Source organism: Dermacentor albipictus, chromosome 4 (genome assembly GCF_038994185.2).
Source record: "Dermacentor albipictus isolate Rhodes 1998 colony chromosome 4, USDA_Dalb.pri_finalv2, whole genome shotgun sequence".
Lineage (NCBI taxonomy): Eukaryota > Metazoa > Arthropoda > Arachnida > Ixodida > Ixodidae > Dermacentor > Dermacentor albipictus.
In genome coordinates this window covers 164,492,481-164,513,950 of record NC_091824.1, presented here as the reverse complement: position 1 = coordinate 164,513,950, position 21,470 = coordinate 164,492,481, and the positions used below count along the sequence as shown (strand labels likewise).

At 42.8% G+C, this 21,470-nt stretch overlaps 1 protein-coding gene across 1 annotated transcript; it reads right to left on the bottom strand.

Moving 5' to 3' along the window:
- Nucleotides 1-391: 391 nt before the first annotated feature.
- Nucleotides 392-21,348, bottom strand: LOC135899964 (peroxisomal membrane protein 11C-like). The gene is made up of 4 exons (XM_065429364.2): nt 20,985-21,348; nt 20,127-20,305; nt 13,472-13,543; nt 392-6,632 (listed from the first exon to the last, which is right to left on the bottom strand). Exons 1-4 carry the CDS (start codon nt 21,204-21,206, stop codon nt 6,437-6,439), a joined length of 669 nt encoding a protein of 222 aa, XP_065285436.1. The 5' UTR covers nt 21,207-21,348; the 3' UTR covers nt 392-6,436.
- Between the last annotated feature and the right edge of the window lie 122 nt (nt 21,349-21,470).

The following is a 21,470-nucleotide window of genomic DNA, read 5'->3' as shown; positions in this document are numbered from 1 at the left end:
CTATAGGTCTAGGAAAAAAAGAATGTTTGAAGCAGTTGACACGTGTTGTAAAATGGAGTTACAGCTAGTGCAATGCTTATAATGCAATGTTGTCCTTCTTTGCCATTAAACAATTAACTAGACATAACTAGATGCTGTTAAAATCTATAATAACTTCAAGCAAGCGCTCACCACCTGTTTCTTTGGATTCTCATATTCTCTGAATTCTCACAATGATGAGAGTAGTTTTATGGTTACTGAATAATAATAATAATAATAATAATAATAATAATAATAATAATAAGAAGAAGAAGAAGAAGAAGAAGAAGAATGCAGTTAACTGAATATTTCTCTTTGGTGTCCCTTTAATACATACCACAAATGAAAAAATACTGAACAGTAGCGTATTGGGTTGCATTGCACAAATAAACTTGGAGTTTATTGCACTTTCAACAAAATATCAACAATATATAGATTTTCATGAATGCACCAATGCACCAAAAATGCAACATCATCTTTGAGGCCGTGGTTTGGCAAATTGCAGCCATCATCGAATGACGAGTCACAAATACCACACACTGCACCAGTTTCTCACATTGTGGGCTCCTAAATATTAAATTAAAACTTGCAGGTACATTACAAAGATATTATGAAGGATGTTTTTTAAGCAGCATGTGCTTTTGGTCTCAAAGCATTAAAGGGAGCCTGAAACGATTTTGTCGATTTTGTACAACCGTACTGAGTAGTTAGAGTAGGTCCTTCTGATCATTCGTTAATGTATCTGAGTGCTCCGCTTAAAGCGCGTAATTTATTACAAGCTTTTAAAAGTGTACATCACTGCTGATCGCAGCATACTGCTGGGCGGAATTTTCAGCTGCCCTGACCCATATGACGTAAATCACCCAATCGATGTCAGTAGGGCGAGCTCTCCAAGTGGTTGCCCAAGGCATGTCATCGATAATTTTTCCACCATTATGGTGAACAAATGATGTTCGTAATAGTTGGAATGTTAGTTAATTTGTTTCTATAAGAAGAAAGTAACAGAAAGAGAATGCACAAGAACAATTTCTCACTACACTTAAACACTTCCGGCACCTAGCAAGCGTCGTCTGCTTGTTTTACGACGTACTCCATTTTGATGAGAGTTCTGCGGTCAGAGTTGGTCTCAGTCTTCTCGCGAGCACTATGATTCGATTTTGTTGCGTTGTGGACTGCAAACGTAGCGACTGGCAATATGTCAAGCTGTGACGTGTCCCTCTGCAAGGCAGCATACAAGAGAACTGGCTGCTGCGCATCGGACTGCCGCTATCCGATCGGCGCCAGGATTTGCACATTTGCGGCTGTCACTTTACACCAAATTACACCAAAAGTTTACTAAAAGAACAGCGTTTCGCGAGTCCGGCACTAGGGCAAACGCAAGCGGCAGGGGACAGGGCCTGGCCACCTTACTGTGCCGTTTAATGGGATGAGCAGAAGCACAAATGTGAATGATCTGCACGGTGCAGCCACCTGGTGGCACAGAGCTCAACCATACACAGTAGCAATAACGAAATGTATTCTTCTTTGCTGCTGGCGTAAACTTTTCGCAGGAGTGTAATCATCAACACGTTGTTTTTGTAAATGGTTAAAATGTTTTACACTTGGTTAGAGCAATATTAGTGCTTTGTTTGGCTGGTTAAGCTCTGTGCCAACAAGTGGTTGGACTGTGCAGACCGATCAGGCCGCTCACGTACATCTACGCTAAAGTTCCTTCATCAGCTGTACAGCTTGCCTGTGGTTGCCGGAATACCAGACACGTTCAGCGCTTCAACAGAATGCTCGCAACACACGCTGCTTCGATAGCTTTCGCTTGGGGTCGACTGCCAAGCAGCTGGTGGAGAGTTTGGAGAGGCTTCATGCACGTGCTCCTAGAGAACCATAAGTTGACGACACGACGTGCCATCATGTCGTAGAGCCAGTGAATGCGGAGTGAGTTTAGCCCCCATCACTCAGCGAAAAAGTTAAGGAGAAAATGCATGACTGTGGAGGAAGGTAACTTGTAATCGTCTGTAGCTCTCTTAATATGAGACGTGGCACACAAATTGTGGTGCAAATGATTAACTTTAGCTGTACCCTACGCGTCTACAAAATTTCTCCGAACCGTTTCAGGGGCCCTTCAATTGCACAACATAATTGATACTCCGAAGGCTAAATTCCAAAAATACCCTTTCAAAAATGGCATAGGCTAGACGACATAAAGCACAAAAGCTTGCATATTATCTGGATCAGAGAATACACTTTCACATCAGAATTATTACACTACTCTGTCATTTGCAGTTTCTACCACTATGCAGGATTTTTAAAGCTGTGCAGTCAAACTTCATTTAACAAAGAGGCACCCAACACAAAACAATGCTGTTAGGTACATCCTATATTCATTAAAAGCATATATTCATTACACGCTGATACCGGCAAGAAGCATTTCTGATTTACTTCATTATATCCACGTTCATTATACAAGGCTCGTTTGTGTTTTAAGTAAAAAAATCTTTTACACTCAACTTCATCAAAAGTTATATGTGTTATAGCAGTGCAAATAAACTTGTAACATTCCCACACCAGTGGTTATCATGATGTAAGTAAACATTGCTAAGTAAGACTTAAGCTCCACACAAAGTAGCCATCACACAGCTCAAACATTAGAAAACAAATTCATGCAGCCCAGTGAGTTAAGAGTGACACAACTATGATTCAGCCCTTTGTGAGTTGGCACTTTTTTTTTTCAGTTTATTTTCAAAGATTCACTTTTCATTTGTTAGCATTATATTCATACAAAAGCTACTCAGTGTCTTTTTATGACTACTTTTTTCATATGAAGGGTTGTCAGTCTTTTATCAGTGACTATTTACATAACAGTTCTCACCAAAACCTGGTAAGTGCAACCTGCTGCATCTCACTTTGATTATCCCTGTGCTTACTGAAAGAAAGAAATCAAGGTTAGGAAAGGATAAGAGGCCGACCAGATAACCACCTGGTTTGATACCTTACACTTAGGGTAAGGAAAAGGGAAGACGGAAAGAGGGAGATGGAGTACTGTGCACATGCAGGCGTATGCGCAGGAGGACTATCAATGGTCACTCAGGCCACTGCACTTCAAGAAATGCGCTAGTGTGCAGGAAGCATTTTGTACCAACAACAGTTGCAGCCACAGTATTTCTGACTTGGAAAATGGTTGGAAGTCCAGTTAGCTTAAAGTTGTATGGAGAGAGGCAGCGGATGTTGTGCAATGACAGGTACATAACAGGTACTCCATTGGACTATCGGCCATTCCAATATGGTAAGGACAAGCATTTGTCTGCCAATGAAGACACTGCCTATTCTTTTGGTGAAAATGGACACTGAAAGGGGACTTCATCTGCTTGCCCGCACAGAGATGCAAGCTCTCTAGAGCTCTCAGAGTGCCTCTAATTGACGAATGCATAACATGAACCCTTCAGTATGGCTATAAGTGCAAACCAGCCTCTCTCACTGTGCATCAACATTGTTGTGGAACTAAAACACTAAGAGTGGTGACTATCAAAAAATGCACAGAAAGTGTCACTGGTACTGTGCTGTCACCACATACATGAGGCCAATGTGTGTATTTGCCTAACACAAAAGTAAGTATAAGAATTTAAAATGTGGCAAGAGTCACTGCAAAACAGCAACAAGTAAACTTAAGTAAGAAGTGCACAAGATGTTTCAGACATTACTGTCTATTACTGTCTATAATTATTAAACACAAGCGATTTAGACACAATGATAACTTTTGCTGGCAAAGGTACATAGTAGTGGAAAACAAGAGAAAACTCTCTGACAGCTTTAACTAACATGTGCTAATTAATTTTCTAACTATCAGTGTTAAGCTGCCAATGTCAATTGGACATTTATAGCAAATGATGTGCTCAAAAGAAACCAGTTGTTAAGGCTGATAAAAGTGCTAACCTAAATCACACTCGCATCAGGACTTTTACACCATTTTGCACAAGAAAATGAAACCAAGCACATAAGAAGTGCACATTAAGAGACAGGAATGTGCCAGCAGAGGTTAAAAAGCACATGTGGGTAGCTAATATTACAGTTGAAATTACATGAAAGAAGTGCAGCTTCCTTCTCTTAAACAGCCCCTCACCAGGTGTGGGCATTGCAAACAAACAAGCATGGTGCATAAATCATGCAGTGACAAATATGCCTAAATAGTCATAAACAGCGTACAAATAGCCAGTAACAACCCAAACAACACAGGGGCTCTTGTGAGATGCTGCAAAACTACCACTACAAATGCACCATGCAGGAGAAGGGGCAGAGAGAAAAAGAAAGGAAGAAGAAAACAAATACGCTTGTGACATAAACAAGAAAGGAGCACTCGGCTCTGATGGGTCAGAAAGCACGAGAGGAATTTTGTTTGTGAACACTGATCAAGGCAATGGAAAAATCCTTGCTACATGGACAGCAGTTCGACTCCTCAAACCACCACTTACAACACTTCATTTGCTTAAGTTTGCTACATTGCTAAACCCTTTTTAATACAAAATTATCACAGTAGACAGTTTGTCATTGAGTGGTTTACAACTTCCAGTGCACAACAAAAGTTTGCAATGTGAAATGGTGAGGGGACTTAAAGGGAAGCTGAAAGGGAAGTTTTCCATGTAAACCTAGTTGGCCAGCTGAAAGGGATTATCAGCCCATTATCAATGAGTAACAGTTGGTTTTTTGTTGCATCCCGGAGGCAATAAATGGCCACAGGTTGTAGTAGGTTGTCAATCAGATCAAAGGAACAATAAAAAGAAAAATAACATAGGCTAAACTAGCAAACTATGCTTCTACAATACTAAGAAAAGCTACGCTTCGTGTGGAAGGAAGCTTGATAAGACAGGAGATTCAAGAACAAAAGACAGATGGCACCACCACGTGCAAAGTTCCGCACTAGCTCACCGTGACGTCATTGATTTTGGCGGCATCTGCATGCGCCTTGCTAATTTTTTACCACTAAAGGTTGACCCTTTCACTACCAAGCGTTCTTTGCAAGACCGACCTAAATATACCAATTGCTTTTATTTGTTCAAACAAACATACATGCAAAGAAATATCACCAAACTACTACTGAATATCTTTGTTCCAGAACAGGGCTTTAAAAATATATATCACACGTAAAAAAAAGCTGAGAGTCTGCTTAACCCCAGTATTAATAAAAAACTTCACTGCAGAGCTTCAAAACTAAGTTTAGCTGAGAAAACATTTCTTTGCACTATAACAGACTTTAATGAATGTCTGTATAAAGTATGCCCGAACTGACTTATGCATAGCGAAGCCAAACCTGCGCTTGTAGGTTTCCGTATGGACGAGCCCAACTTGTCCCACAGTAGGAGTGGTACAAATTTTAATGACTATCCTGGCTCACCCTCTGCAGGGAAAAGTTTAACTACATTGTATTCTAAGCTATAGGGAGCCAAAGACTTAACTTGGCAAGTTTTGAGAACATTTACTGCCACAAGTACAGTCCAATTACAAGAAAATACCTTGAAATCCGTGATGCCACACTGACATATCAGCCCCGACACTTCAGCACAAAATAAAAAAAAATAAAAATTCATGCAGAAACCCCTCTGGGAGTTGTCTAAGCCTTACCTGTCCTTGTCAACCTTATAGGACATGATCTTAGCCTTATTAACCATTATTGGTACTTATCAACCTCATCAAACTTGATCTGGCCCTTTTCAACCATTATCAGTGCTTAACATTATCTGAATTGATCCAACCATTATAAGCCCTTATCACTCTTTAGTACCTTATCCATCTGTGTCAAACCATTATCAACCGTGATGAAACCCATATAACCCCTCATGACTCCCTACCATCCTTATCAAGTCATTGACTGCTTATCTGTCTGTGTTGCGTGGTGTGAAGCATGGTGATCAGCGTGGTGTGCGTGTGATCAATGGCATTTTGGACAGTGACAGAACGCCTCAATGGAAGGCGCATCCTGGAACTGAAATGTAATGGGGATGTGGCGTGTTTGGCATTACATTTTTTCAAAATCTGAATTTTCCTGATATATAAAATGAACCAAGTCAGCTCCACACGTGGTTCTAGGGATGGCTTTAGTTCAACAAAGCCTTCATAGAAACAACGTTTTATACATTATTTTCTTTATAGTGATTCATCTTACGCGACTAACAGGTTTCCTCGTTGGGTAGGCATAGAAATGCTTACACACTTGAAAAAAATTGAAGTTTTGCTTTCATTTTCCCATGAGGTAATTAACCTCTTATTACAGATTTAACAAAAATAATATTTTGAAAGAATACTTTATCGGTCCAAAGTGATTTAGTGTTTATATTCAGGGCCCCTTTAAAAGCAGTGGGGTCCCATTTTGAACACCCTTCTTTGGACCCAACAACCTGGTGCATGAACATCACAACAACCTCACAACAGCATGTCAGAGTAGGAACTGGGAGGCCAGGGAAACAAAAGAAGAGAGTAGTCCTAGCAGCCCATTGTGCCAGGGCTTCAGCTTGCCTGCCCAGAGGAACTGCCACGGCAGCCAGCTGATGGCATTGACGAGATCAGCTACATTCCGCAGGACACCCAACATGTGGCCCAGCTGCTCCTTAGCAAGGAGATCACATTCAGCTCTGGAAAAACAAGCAACTGTGAGCATCCCATCTTCCGGTAACCACACAAACAGACAGACAGCTGAAAACGGGGCGATCATAGCTGAGATAATGTACCAATTCTATTCCATTGGGCATCAGTGGCCAGAGCAGCACTTCGTACATTATCTAAGGATCAGCCAGTCATGAACAATGGATGGTAAGAGTCGCACAGGATCTCACATAAGGAATACGAACCCAGTTCTGAAAGGCAGCTGCCAACAGCGCAGTCACTTAGCGTATGAAGATTGCCGAGTTCCTTCTGGTGATGAAAAGCAGCTCAGCATCTGAAAGCTTACTGGTGAGGTTTTACATCCCAAAGCAACATAGGGGCTATAAGAGGTGCCGTGGTAAGGGCTCTGGATTAAGTGCAGGGGGTTCTTTAACATGGACATGGACAAACATTTTTCTATTCTGCAATTGTTGAAATGTGAACACAGCAGCTGGGATTCAAACCTTCAAAATCTTGCTAAGCAGCAGAATTCCACAGCTACTACAGAGGGTAACACAGCATCTGAAGGAGACCACAAAAACTGCTGGTAACCAGTGACTAGAAATATTAAAAACTGCCAAGTAGCGCCAAGTAAGGTTCAACCTACTCACAGCATAATATAAGAATTAAATAATTGATGCCATAATGTTCATAAAAAGTGCCTTTTTCATTCAACGTGTGCAAAAACTGTAGCTTTGGATATTTATTCAGTCTTTTTTTTTTTTTTTAATACCCTCCTCAGACCCAACAAACATCTAGTGACAATGCCTTTACACATCAGTTCTTATTGCCAACTGTTTATATTACGAGACAGCTGTTAAGCCTCAATGGTTTATTTCGCAGGTCGCACGCTGAAGATGATGATGCTGGCCATGATGATGAATATATACAGATGAAGAAGATGAAGGGGTAATATAATGCTCACACAATTTCCCCCACGCATGGAAGCGGCCAACCTGGCCAATGGTTATGGCAGGAAACGCCGTATGAAAGGCTTTAAACGTGAAACATGCACAATCTCTGTGGCACAGCAGCGGCCATTTAAACGCGGAACAACTTCAATGACATGATAGTTAACTGGCAAAGTCTGTTCCCGAACAATGTAGGGCACGATAAAATGGGACTGAAATCTCTCGCACAATCCTGGAGCGCGAGCTGGGGTTCACAGTAACACTTCGTCTCCAGGGTGGAAGGAAACGACACGGTGAGATGCATCATAGCGAATTTTACGGTCTTGTTGACTGGCGTCGGTGTTGAGGCGGCCATGTTGTCGACACCAGGCAATGCGCGAAACGAACTGCTCACACAATGATGTGGACGAGGGTACGGGGACACCGAAGAAAGAAACGTTGAGGATAGAGATCGGTTGGCGACCATACACAAGAAAAAAGGGCAAGTACGCTGTAGTGCGTTGGACAGCCGTGTTGTATGCGAAAGCGACGAATGGTAGAATGACATCCCAATTGGTGTGGTCAGGGTTGATGTACATTAATATCATGTCGGACAGCGTGCAATGAAAGCGCTCTGTGAGACCACTGAGGTTGATAGCTGGAAGTCGTTGTATGGATGGTACTGGACACACAGAGAACATCATCGAGAAGTTTAGAGAGAAAGGTCCTGCAGCGGTCACTCAAAAGGACACGTGGAGCTCCGTGCCGTAAAAAGATAGCTTCCAAGAAAAAGGCTGCAACCTCCTCTGCGGATCCCAAAGATAGTGCAGCTGTTTCAGCGTACCGTGTCAAGTGGTCTACAGCTGTGACGATCCAACGTTTACTGCCTGTGGTTAAGGGTAGCGGTCCATAGAGGTCGATACCAACTACTGCGAAAGGGGCGTCAGGACATGAGACAGGGTGGAGAAGTCCAGCCTGAGGTGATGTCAGTCGTTTGCAGCGTTGGCAGAGCAAACAGGAAGCCACGTATTTCGCTACGCTGGTTGCAAGTCCAAGCCAAGAGAAGCGGCTGCGAATTCGCTCATAGGTTTTATGGAAACCAAAGTGACCGGCAGTGGGATCGTCATGAAAGGTCTCCAGTATCTGGGCCTGAAGTGATCGGGGAATGATAGGAACCCAACGGTGTCCTTCGGCATGAAACACGTACCGGTATAATATGGAATTTTCGATCTTGAAGTTCTTCAACTGCCGACGGAGCGGAGCGTTAGGTGTGCGAGATGATCCGCGAATACGTTCCGTAACGGAGTGGCAGTAGGAGTCATTACATTGGCTCGAGGCAAACGTATGAGAATGGCTGGATGGGAGCCAGTCGAGAGCTGCGAGCGAAGGGAATGCAGGCGACGCACCCTGCGGTTTCCTCATGGAAGGTGGTAAGCAAGCAGCGTTTGAAGACGGTGGTAGGGGACCGAGAGCACCAGCATCCTGGTGTTTCTTTCCAGACTTGTAGGTGACCTCAAAGTCGTATTCTTGTAAACGAAGTATCCAACGGCCGAGACGTCCCGTTAAATTCTTTAGCGTCGCCAACCAGCACAAGGCGTGGTTGATCAGTAACGACCGCAAAGTGGCGGCCGTGCAGATAAGGCCAACATTTTTTAATGGACCAAACAACGGCGAGACACTCTTGCTCGGTAATCGTATAATTTTTCTCTGCAGCTGTTAGCGTGTGACTTGCATATGCAACCACACATTCTTCAGAATTTTGCTGACAATGCAGAAGAACAATGCAGAAGAACAATGCTGATACCGTGGCCACTGGCGTCAGTATGTAGAAGAGCGGGTGCAGTGTTGTCGAAATGACATAGCACAGGTTCGGACGTGAGGGCCCGCATGAGGGTGTCAAAAGCAGTTTGGCATTCATCCGACCATACGTAGGGAGCTCCAGAAGGAAGGAGTTGATAGAGCAGCGCCACAATGGTGGCAAAGTTACGTATGAAGCGCCGGAAATACAAAGCTAGGCCAAGGAAGCTACGCAAGTCTTTGGCGCATTGAGGCCTGGGGAAGTGGAGGACAACGGTAATCTTGTCGGGGTCGGGTCGAAGGCCCTCCTTGCTGACAAGGTGTCTAAGTACTTTAATGGTTTTGCTGGCAAAGTGGCACTTTTTTGTATTCAGCTGAAGGCCAGCAGCTGAGAGGCATGTCAGGACTTCGTCGAGGGGCTGCAAGTGCTGATGGAAGGTCGACGAAATTATGACGATGTCGTCAAGGTAGCATAAGCAAGTCTTCCACTTTAGGCCCCGTAGTACGGTGTCAATCATCCGCTCAAATGTGGCGGGTGCATTACACAGGCCGAACGGCATTACGTTAAATTCATAAAGTCCATCGGGTGTGGCAAAGGTGGTTTTCTCCTTGTCTGTTTCGTGCATGGGGATCTGCCAGTATCCGGAGCGTAGATCAAGGCTGGAGAAATACTCCGCGCCTTGTAATGAATCTAACGCATCATCGATTCGGGGCAGTGGATATACATCTTTGCGGACAAATTTACATTTTGTTCAATGCACGGTAGTCTACGCAAAATCGCACTGAGCTGTCTTTCTTACGCACCAAAATGACAGATGACGACCAAGGGCTTGAGGATGGGTGGATTATGCTACGTTTTAGCATGTCGGCAACGTGGGTATCAATGATCTGACGTTCAGCAGAAGAAATGCGATATGGCCGCCTGCGCACGATGGAAGTTCCATCTGTGTGTATGCGATGAGCCGTGGCAGAAGTGTGTCCCAGAAGAGGAGAGTGGACATCGAAGGAGTCCTTATGCTTGGATAACAACGCCAATAACTTCACCATCTGCTGTGGTGTTAGATCGGAGCTGATGGTACCAGCGAGAACAGAAGCAGGGACCGGATCTACAGCTGTGGGTGGTTGTGAAACAGCAGTAGTCGAAGTAAGCATAGAGACAGGCTGTGTGTCCTAGACGCACATGAGAATGGCGCCTTTAGAAAGCAGGACTGGCTCAGTGGTTGTGTTGAGTACAGCCAAAGTGGCCGTGCCATTGGTGAAGCGAACAAGGCTGGGTGCCAGAGCAATCCTTTTCGATAAGCAACGGGCTGACGGTACAACTAAAACATCACCATCGGTGATGTCAGAGTTAACTACAAGGAGTTTTTCGTGGCCAGGGGGCACCATACAATCGTCAGCGGTTTGTAAGCGAAGGCGCGGTTCGTGCACGTCGTCGAAATTGTCGGTCTCTGTCGGGTTAATGAGGCGTTGATGGCATGAGATGAAAGCAGACGCCGAAGAAAGTCCCACCCTAGTATAAGCATGTGAGCACAGGAAGTCAACACTGCGAACTGGATATGGTGGCGTATCCCGTCGATAGAAACTCTAACGGTGCATTGCGCCGATGGTCGAATCACAACATTATTTACACCACGAAGAAGAGCTCCACTCCAAGGTGTAGTAACTTTGCGTAGACGAGAGCACAAGCCAGCGTGAATAATAGAAATAGCTGCTCCCGTATCAATCAATGCTAGAACTGGTACACGAATAAAATATTGGCCAGGCACGCTGGAGGAAATGTAGTCTGTGCGAGCCAGATGATGACGCTGGCCATGATGATGAATATATACAGATGAAGAAGATGAAGGGGTAATATAGTGCTCACAATATTATTTTATTTTTATTTTACTCAAAATACCCCTAAAGAGGAAGATAAGCGGGATGGGAAAGGCAGGAAGGTTAACCAGATGAGATTCTGATTGAGATGAGACCCTGCACTGGGGGAGTGGAAATGGAAATGAAAAAGGGAAAAAACAGTTCAGGTCTCTTCTCAGGAACCCACACGAATTATTACCTCTAAAGTGTATTACATAGAGTGGGGGAGCAGTACAATAATATGGCAATCAGAATAGCTACACAATAATGGTGTGATTGAAATATAAACAAAAAGCAAAATATAAACAATGCATGATGAACAGTTAGGGAAGGGCAAAATAATAACATATTTTGGACTAGAATACATGCAACAGTTATAACACTCGTGACAAAATGCAATACAGAAAAAGCCTAATAAATCCAGCACATTAAAAAAACTTACAAAATGCTTACAAAAATACCCCTAAACTTAAAAAATAATATAAACACAATATGCAAAAAAATGCTGCAGGTTCTTATGAACCTGCAGGACTAATTGCTTGATCAGGTGGCACAGGTGTATGCACCATGCTGTAGTGCCATGTATTTGGACACAAGAGTTCATTTCTCCAGTTTGGTCAGATAAGAGTGTCTTTTTTTACTTAAACACATACATACAGATTTAACATTCCATGGTGGTTTGCTACTTTCTCTTTTCACCCTGGATTTGGCATTATTTGGCGACATTTCAAATGTACTTCACATTAACTTTTTGTTGGCGGTGATGAGGCAGCAGCACCATTAACACAAAGTATCAATGTTCTCAAAAACCAGTGGCAACAAATGATTACTAAATGCTTACTAAGTGGCACTTGCATCTAGCATTGTTACACAAGAATATTTTGGCTTACCATTTCTGGCTTAATTTTGAAAAGGACAATTAAAAGTTTATGTCCATGAGGGTGGACACAGTGTCTTCAGAGGTTAGTACTTTGCAATATGTCATCAAACCCAAGCTGTTTCTTAGGTGGACTTCCACTGCTGGATAAAAGCACTTTTTTCACTTCATTCCATCCGGTACATGAACAACACTTAGCTTCTTTCCTGCTTGTGCCCATATCCAATGGTTTCTGGAATCAGTTTCATGCCACACTGAGTGCTTACCACAGTCATGGCTTTGTAGATGCCTAAGACACTGGAAAGTTGTTTTCCTACTTTAATTCTCTCACTTTGCCATTGGGCTGCAATTTCAGGGTCATAGACCATGATAAAATGGTCACTGCTTAGAATTATTGTGTTTACACCAAGCAGTGCTAACTCTTCAAAAAGTGTTTTCTCGCATAATTCTAACACAAACTTCTGCACATAAATAGCACTAGTGACACTCAAGGTTATGACAATTTGCCATGCATTTTGCACTGATAATGGAGGTCTGAACATTACAAACTTGGAAAAAATCACAGTAAATCTGCTCATAATCTAATGTGTAGCTCTGTCAATCTGCAGATAATCTGAGAGACACACCAGATAGAAATTGCAAACATATGACAAGAAATACAAGCCTTGCTGATTTCTACAATACTCGTTTGGATATGCTTGGTGAGATTAGGTTAAATTATCCCAGTTCCAACCTGCAGCCTTTAGATGTGACATTTTTTTCATTTTTATGCTAACAGCGCTAGCTTCTAGTTTAGCTTACTCAATAAGGAACCGCTTTGGTAAGGCACTGGCTAAGACTCAGCTCTCAAAGATGAGGCTTTTCTTAAACTGTAAAACTCCCTGTACAATGAGCCGATATTGCCCTTGCTGACAAAACATTCTGCTGCCACTGGGTGGCCAAAATTTTCTTCCATGACTCTATCTCCAATAGACAGATTTGTGCGAAATTCCTACGGCTTTTAGTGAGCCCAGAAGGAGTGTACTATGACGGACAACTTGAAGTGTTTATGTCTTCAAGTTTTAATACTTGCAGCTACCCCAATGGCTAAAATATGAAAAATTGTGCTCTACATGTTTGTGAGCTTCTTTAATTACTGTATGTATTCATGCATTTCGCCCTCACGGTATGAAGACTAAAGCATCTTTGTATTCAATAAGTAAATGCGTAACTTCTTATAAAGATTTGATTTTCTGAAGAATTTGGCTGTGATTCAAGGTAGGTTTCCCTCAGAAGTATGCTCAAGCTAAAATCAAGCTAGAAAATGAGTACTTACTACCAGTACCAACAACTGTGCCCTTTTTCATGTTAAAGAAACTCTTAGATGCTGCTACAGCTACCAAACTTATAAATGAAAATTTTTTATACTCACCTTGTACTGTCGCCTTTCACACTCGACAATTTTTCTCGCTTTCTTTGCAGGATGTTAATAGTTCGAAGCGATCTACGACAATGAAACAAACCAAAATATATTAAAACATTTATTGAGTAAAAATAACATTGTTTTGTCAGAGAATGTTACCCAGAAAGATGTTGACCGATGGATTAAGCATAATCTCAAAGGTGTCTAAAGAAAAAATTCCATCTTGAATTATAATCAGAATGTGTTCAGTAGCAGCATAAAAATCATACAAGACATGTGGCACCATACATATTACTGAATAAAACTATTTTTGTCTAAACTGCCTTGTCTGCCCTTCAATTAACTGCTTTATTATTTCTTTTTATTCATGCACTCGCATTTATGAAGCTCAGGAAAAGAAGTAAAGCTGCAACAGGGGCTAGCTGGTGCAACTTCCTGGCTAAGCACACTGCCAAGTTTTGACGAAAGGCTGGTAAAAGGAGACAGACAGACAGGGCGATGTACGAACTGACAGCTGGTTTATTTTTCAGGGTCGTCCATGGCGAAAACTCCCAATTTCTCTTACAAAGGACGATCTGAGCAAGTCTATACATTGACTTCTCTTCTTTATGCACAGTTAGCGCTACAATACTATTAGAGACTTGGTAGAAACACTTTTAACAATACCCACAAGATCATGTCAGTGACAGCCTGTGGAAGAGCCAACATTCTCTAGACAAATATTTTTTGTGTGTTCTCCAGTAAAAAATATTTTTTCAAATATATTTCTTGTGTTTATTTAACGTGGCAATTCAAGAGCAGCAAAAAAAGCGACAATTTGGGACTGTCTTTCTCTTTTTTCTTTTCAAAAATAATTCAGGAGGTAAAGCGTTAAACAAATCCGAAGGAAGAGTGTCATGTTGCACTAACACAACTTGTTCAATGAGACCTGAGGGTAGCTTCCATGCCTGTATGAAGCCCCTATTATAAAGTATAATAGCAGAATGTGAAGGAACAAGGTTCTTGACTATATAATTTTATTTCAGTACTGCTGGTCTAGGTTCAGACCTTAGGCAGGAGTGGGTTACAACTGTTTCCATGCATACAATAGATATACAGCAAGCACAAAAATCTCAAAAAGTAACGTGTAAAATTAAGAATAATGCATTTCTCAGTTGTGTAGTTCTTCTCACATGGTGCCCTCTGAATGCAATACATGATGAAGCACATTGCTGGTTGTGTGTGCTGTCCTGTTCTTTGCATTTCTTTGCAATTTTGTTCAAGCACCAGAAGCTGTAAATCACAACTTATGGAGTGTTTTACCACAAGGTGGGTGACGCTGAACTGTTGTGCCACCAGGTTGCCACAAGGCGAGCTTCGATGACAACAGTGACACACAGATTTTGCCTCAACAAAAGTTGGCAAGCAATGTTCCTTTCCTGCATTTTCCCATACCAAAGCTGTGAGACTGCGTCATGTTTACACCACTAGCCCCACTTTCTCTATTACTTTCTTTTTTCTTTGCGACACACTTTCAGTGGTGGCTTTGCACGTTCTAGATTCGATGATTTACCAAAATCACGTGCCATAATCAGTGATGTTACAGGCAGTGTCTTACACAGAGACGTTTATGCATGTGACCTTGTGCGTGAAATTCTCCGTTAGGAAGTGGGACACCCTCCAGAGCAAGGAGGTGCAGGCTTCTGTAAGAAATTTCAGTTGTTTTCGCACCATGCAGCCGATTCATACTTTACAAACACGATTGCTACTTTATGTGTGATGTACGTGCCACGCTTGGCTGTTTGCAATGGTGAGAGAGGCAGTTAAAGTGATGCTTTACAGGGCATTATGTCTACAAACTGCCAAAAAACAAGTGAACACAAGAAAGCAAAAGGGACCAAAACAGACCTTAAGGTTCAAGCTGAACACAATTTCACATGCAAAAGGAACAAAACTCAAGAATTTTTCAGGTTAAGATTGGGCATTACTTGACCAAACGATTACCGTTAGTTCTTGTTTAAGGCATAGTCATCTGCCTGAAGAACATCTTCAGGTAGAAACAATGACAACATCTTTGCTAGCTGATGCAAAAAGTGAAATCCATACTAGAGGAGAAGGAAGGGGAGGAGGACAGGGGTGTTATTACTTTTGCATATGAGGGCATACACAAAAGTTATTATTAGCATCAAAGATTACAACTCTGCTGTTTGAACAGTAACAGGACACAAAAAAATACACCTTCTGAGAAGAACACCGCCATGGACCTCCCACAGCTCTTCCCACCCATTCTGGAAGTTCTTGCACATAATCAGAACTGACATTCAAGATTACAACAATTTGTTGATAATTTTAACACTGAGAGTTAGCATTACAGACACAGAGAAGACAACTACATAACCTGATTTCAGGCCGCACATAATATGTGAGGAGCACTAGACAGAAATCCTTGTCCCCAAACCTGTTGGCTCTCAAGTGCCTGCAGTCATACATCCTGTCACTTGCTGACTGGTCGACCCAACTTGTGCCACACCCCTTACCATGCATCATTGTGGTGATGCGAAATTACTCTGCATTACTCAAGAAGGCTAATCAACACCTGTGGAAAAGCCTTTTGCAACCACGAAGTGTGGTGAGGCAGCCCAGACAGCGCTCAGCACCAACTTCAAATATGTTCAAGCAACTCACTTCCAAAAGAAAACAAATGCCACCAGAGTGGTGTCACTACCCGCCCCGCATTGTTATGATCAAAGATGGACCAGTAAACATGCGTCGAACAGAGAACTTAATCTGCACTCGCCAGGGGCATAGCCAGGAGGTAGCAATTATGTGGACACTCCAGACGCATTCCTGCCATCACCATCACCCTCGTGTTCCGTATAAAGTCCAAGGGCGATAACATCGTGAATGCACGCCGCATGCTGTATGTGCGAGTGAAAGCTAGGGGAGAAGGGGTGGCATGGGTGAGCCGACGACGGTGGCTCAGTCTTGTGTGCACAAGGGAGATAAGCGCGGAGGATGCGCGCCGCCTCTTGTTGCGCGCGATACATCAAGGGCAGTGGAGGGAGAGGGTACTGTGATCTTTGTATCTCTGATTTCACAACATGTTTATTTGCCTCATTTGACGCATTATATACAGTGACTTTTTCTTAGATACATACATTTATTGGTGACTTATGCATATATTTAAGTATCTTGTTGCTAGGTCTTCTGTATACGTGCAGTGAACTCTGTTTCCAGTGACACTCTTTTGCCCTTCATCAAGCTGTATCTTTACATTTGTATATTCCATTGTATCTTCTAATTTCTAATGTACAAGGACGAGTCAAATGAAAATGAGCTAACCCACCCCACGCAATAATGGTTCAGTTCTTTATGTGCGAGGCATGCGCGTAGCGCAGAGGTATTTCTCATTTAGAAAAGTGACACGCAGGTGTGAGGATAAAGGTTTTTAATGCTCTCATTCATTGGGTTGAACATGGTTGCATGACATAATGGACACTCCAAAAGTTGAACACCCTGGTGTCGTGAGGTTTTTGACTACTGAAGTTGTTTCCCAAAAAGAAATGAGTTGCCGTATGGCTGCCGTGTATGTTGAACATTGCATTTCATTGGCCACTGTGAAGCATTGGAGCAAGCAGTTCAAAGAAGGACATGAAAGTTGCAAAGACGATCCAAGACCGGGCCAAAGCCACCGTGCAATCGCCCCCAACACGGTTGCCAAGGTTGATGAGCTGATTAGACAATAACGGAGGATAAGCATCGATGAACTGGCAGAGCGTGTGAACATCAGTCACGGTTCGGTTCACACCATAATTCATTAACATCTCGGTTATCGGCTCTTGTGCGCGCAATGGATGGCCAACATTTTTAACTACTGCCAGAAGACGGAGAAGTTTGGCGCTGCCTTGACTCATCTGATCCAGTGTCACAATGAGGGTGACGACTTCTTGTCTGCAATTGTGACCGAGAACGAATCATGGTGCCACTACTACCAGCCTGAAACACAACGACAAAGCTTACAGTGGAAACATTCCAATTCACCACCCCCAAAGAAAGCAAAGGCCGTCATTTCCGCCAGAAAGGTGTTGTTTACTTTTTTTTTAGATCGTCAGGGGCCATTGCTGCTCAAATTTGCTAAACCTGGAGACACTATCAATCGTTTGCGATATTTTGAAACACCGGATCGGCTGCGTGTCGCAATCAAGAACAAATGACGTGGAAAATTCATGAATGGGGTTATCTTGCTCCACGACAATGCCCATCCCCACGTCGCTGATGTGGTTAACATAGACTGGCAAAGTTCAAGAGCGAAACGCTGCAACTCCGCCATAACGCCCAGAGCTGTTGCATTGGGACTTCCACATTTTGGAGCACTTGAAGAAACACAAGAGTCAGTTACAGAATTTTTGAAGCAGCAACCCACAGAGTTTTATGACACAGGAATTACGCGACTTGTTAGTCAGTGGGACAAGTGTCTAAATGCTCATGGAGACTACCTTTTAATATAGTACTGGCCATTTGTCATATATTTTCATTGGTTCACTTTCATTTGACTTGCCCTCGTATATTTTGCAGAACTTCCGCTCTTTATATGTGCTCTCTGTTGTGACCACGATTCCGGCGCAATTAACTCACTATATACGACCGGTGATAGCTGCTCCTGAACAATACATTGGAACAGAGGACAGCATCATTGAGATTTTTCCTTGGTCATGTCATAAGCACAAATATGTAAACAAAGTTCTTGAAGGACAAAGTTTCATATAAATATTGGTCCTCAACTTGTTCATTTCATAGCCCTTACATTTTTCACATCAGCGGCATGCACTGCTTTGATGGTTTCAAGCTGATATAGTTCTAAAGTTCGTGTGATATTATCTTTACTTATTAAATAGACAGAAAATATGGAAGCATTGATACCAGTTATTTCGGGCACAATTTTTGAGACATACGAGTATATTCTTCTATGAAAAAATATGTTTGTCTTGACAGTGCACAGCGTTCAAGAATTCGTTTGCAGCATCTTTGGCAATGGCAATGCTGTAATTATTCCCGTATTTAATCCATCGACATATTTTATAAGGAGGAGGCCGACCTGCAACGTCCCCCCCCCCCCCCCCAAACGAAATTTCTGGCTGCGCCACTGGCACTCGCACATTGTTAGAAGAGAAACGCCACCAGTTGATCCAGTCAGTCTGGTGGGCTCTAACAAGCTATTCAACAGCTGTCTGCTACTTGTAAATAATATGTATAGAGTTCTCTTCTACTTGTATAGAGTTCTCTTCTCCTTTGCCAACTCCCAAGACTCTGTCTTCCCTTCTGCTTCAGAATCCCAAATTTGGTCTCAGCCCTAAGGTTTGAAGACTCATGCTGCTCACAACATCATTGGCAGCTTTGCAATTGCAGAACCTCCAGATCTCAACAGTGGTGACTGCAGTAGGATACAAAGAGATCCAGTATCTCAACACCTTGCAGGCAACTATCCAATGCAAGTCCCAGTGTGCCATTCCATCAGCAGCAAGGCCTGTCTGCAGATTGATTTGTAGCAGTCTCTACTCTTGTAATTTACAAAAGATGCATCCCAGCATCTGCGAATGTACAAGCCTTTCTGCCGACTGTTTTGTAGACATGTTCTTCATATTTTAAGAAGCCCTTTATTGCATTTAGCTTGGTGGCATGTAGTGCAGCCAATGGAGCTGTGTGCACCAGATTCTCCATTCATTTTTCCCATGCCTTTCCCCTCTATCTGCTTTACACCCTGCCGCAACTCATTCTACAGGCTATTTACATATCAGTTTCAGCAGTGCCAGCATCTTCTTCCGTGGTTGCATTGCCATCTGTGCCAATCTGTGATACTGTGCAATCGAGCCATGTTTCAACCATCTGCCCCTCCCTTTACGGCACACTAGTGGGTCTTTCATTACCTACCCCATCGTTCCCTGCGTGACAACATCTTGGTCTGCAACCAGCTAGTGCACATACACGACTACGTGCAGGGCATTATGTCCAGCCCTGGTAACAATGCATTCACCAGTATAAGCCATCAACAAAGCTCATTTTATAACTCCAAAGGTGCTTCAACAACTCTGCATGTACTTTTCTGAATAGACCTTTCGCAAGAACTCCCAGTCAGGTGGCTTGCATAACACACACACAAAAAAATCTTCACCATAGTAACATCATTCATTGAGTTTAGCGTGCCCCAAAGTGACACACGGGCACTGAGAGATGCTGTATTGAAGGGCTTTAAATTAATTTCTGGCCATCTGGGGTTTTTGGAAGCAAACATTTCTGAAATGGGACACTACAAGAAGACACAAGACAGCAGACTGTCTTGTCTCTTCTTATTTTGTCCCATTTGAGCAATGTTTGCTTCCAAATCATGTAACAACTAGCTTACCTAGTTTTGTCGCTGTACCTGGAATTCTTTAATATGCACCCAATGTGCAGCACACAAGTGTTTCTGCATTAGTACTCCCATTGATATGTGGCCACATCAACCAGGAATCGAATCTACAAACTCGTGCTCTGGAGAAGAATGCCACTGCCGAAGAGCCACCGTGGTAAGTTTATACGACATGCTTGGCCAGATATCATCACAGTAAGGTCAGCTGATTAAGTCAATGCAAGTTTATCACCAAAACATTTGGCCATGTTCTTCGTCATGCTTGCTGTTGTCACCTACCTTGCAATTCCACAGTACAGCGAGATGGCCCACAACACTGTGCCTGCAGTCTCCCAGCGGGTGCCATCAAGCAAAATTATTTTGTTGTTGCAGAGCCACGAGATGTGCTCAATAGGATAAAACGCTTGGTCAGCAATATTCTTCAGGACACCCAAGATCTGGAGTGTGGTGTCGTTCTCCTAGAACATGATAATTCATATTAATATTAGGTAGCCTCCCCCGCGCGGACCATCAAACGTACTGTCTGTATACACACAGGGTATTTCAAATGCGAAGAGCAAGACAATTTTAAAGAAGGAAGATATAAACACTAAATTTTTTCTCCGTTTTCCTGTTATTTTGCGGCAACAAATTATTAGCGGCGACTGGCCTTACTAAATGTCTGATAATCACAAGCTGATTATTGTAAGTTAATTGGGAATTCACGTTTTATTATTTACTGAGTAAATATATGTTGAAAGTGCGAAATCGAAGTGCCGTGGCCATGTATGTACACACAGTAAAAATTATGAGACTAGCACCACTTCTGTATAATACTTATCATCAAATTCTGTTAGACTTTAGCACTGCGCACCAGTAAGCTTTTTCTAGGAAAAATAACTAAAACGCGTTTCCCCGCACTAAATGCTTTCGTAAATTAGAAACAGCGTAAGCCGGCGGTACTTCCATCTGCGACAGCATTTGTAGCGACGATTCCCAAAGAGGCAGCACCAAATACACTGTCACGTGTACGCGCTGCGCTAGCACCCATCTAGCACCTAGCTAGGACGCATTCCGCGTTCAGAAGCTTCCGCCGAAGTCACGCGCTGTTTTCTCTGTCATAAGCGTGTCAAGCCGGGATAGACAAAACACACTTACATGCTTTCCAATACCGTAAGATAAACTGTACTGCAACATTGGCCAATCGTCGAGGAGCCTGCACACAACACGGCAGTGGCTAAACTCCGAGCTTGCGACTTTCAACTTTTTTGATAAACTTCCTCTTGTAAGGCCGCTACTCAGAAGACAAGCGTAACCCAAAGTCCGAATAAGCACGTCCCGGCCTCTGTGCGTCTGCAGCATCTCCTCGAAGCTCTTCATTACCAACGATCTGTTGTATAATTATTGATATTAAAAAGACGAAACTTTTCGTTTCAGCTGTAGAGCGGGTTGCACGTGCAAGCCGATGTAAACAAGCGCAAACAGATGTGGGCGCATTAACACAGCAGAAGAGCAAACACACGAGCTGCAGCCCCAGAACTTTCTAGTAACTTTTATTTTCAAAGGACAAAGTGAAATAGTGAGGCCCAATAACTAATATATAAATATACATATATGTGGCACTAGATATTTAACTATTGTCTT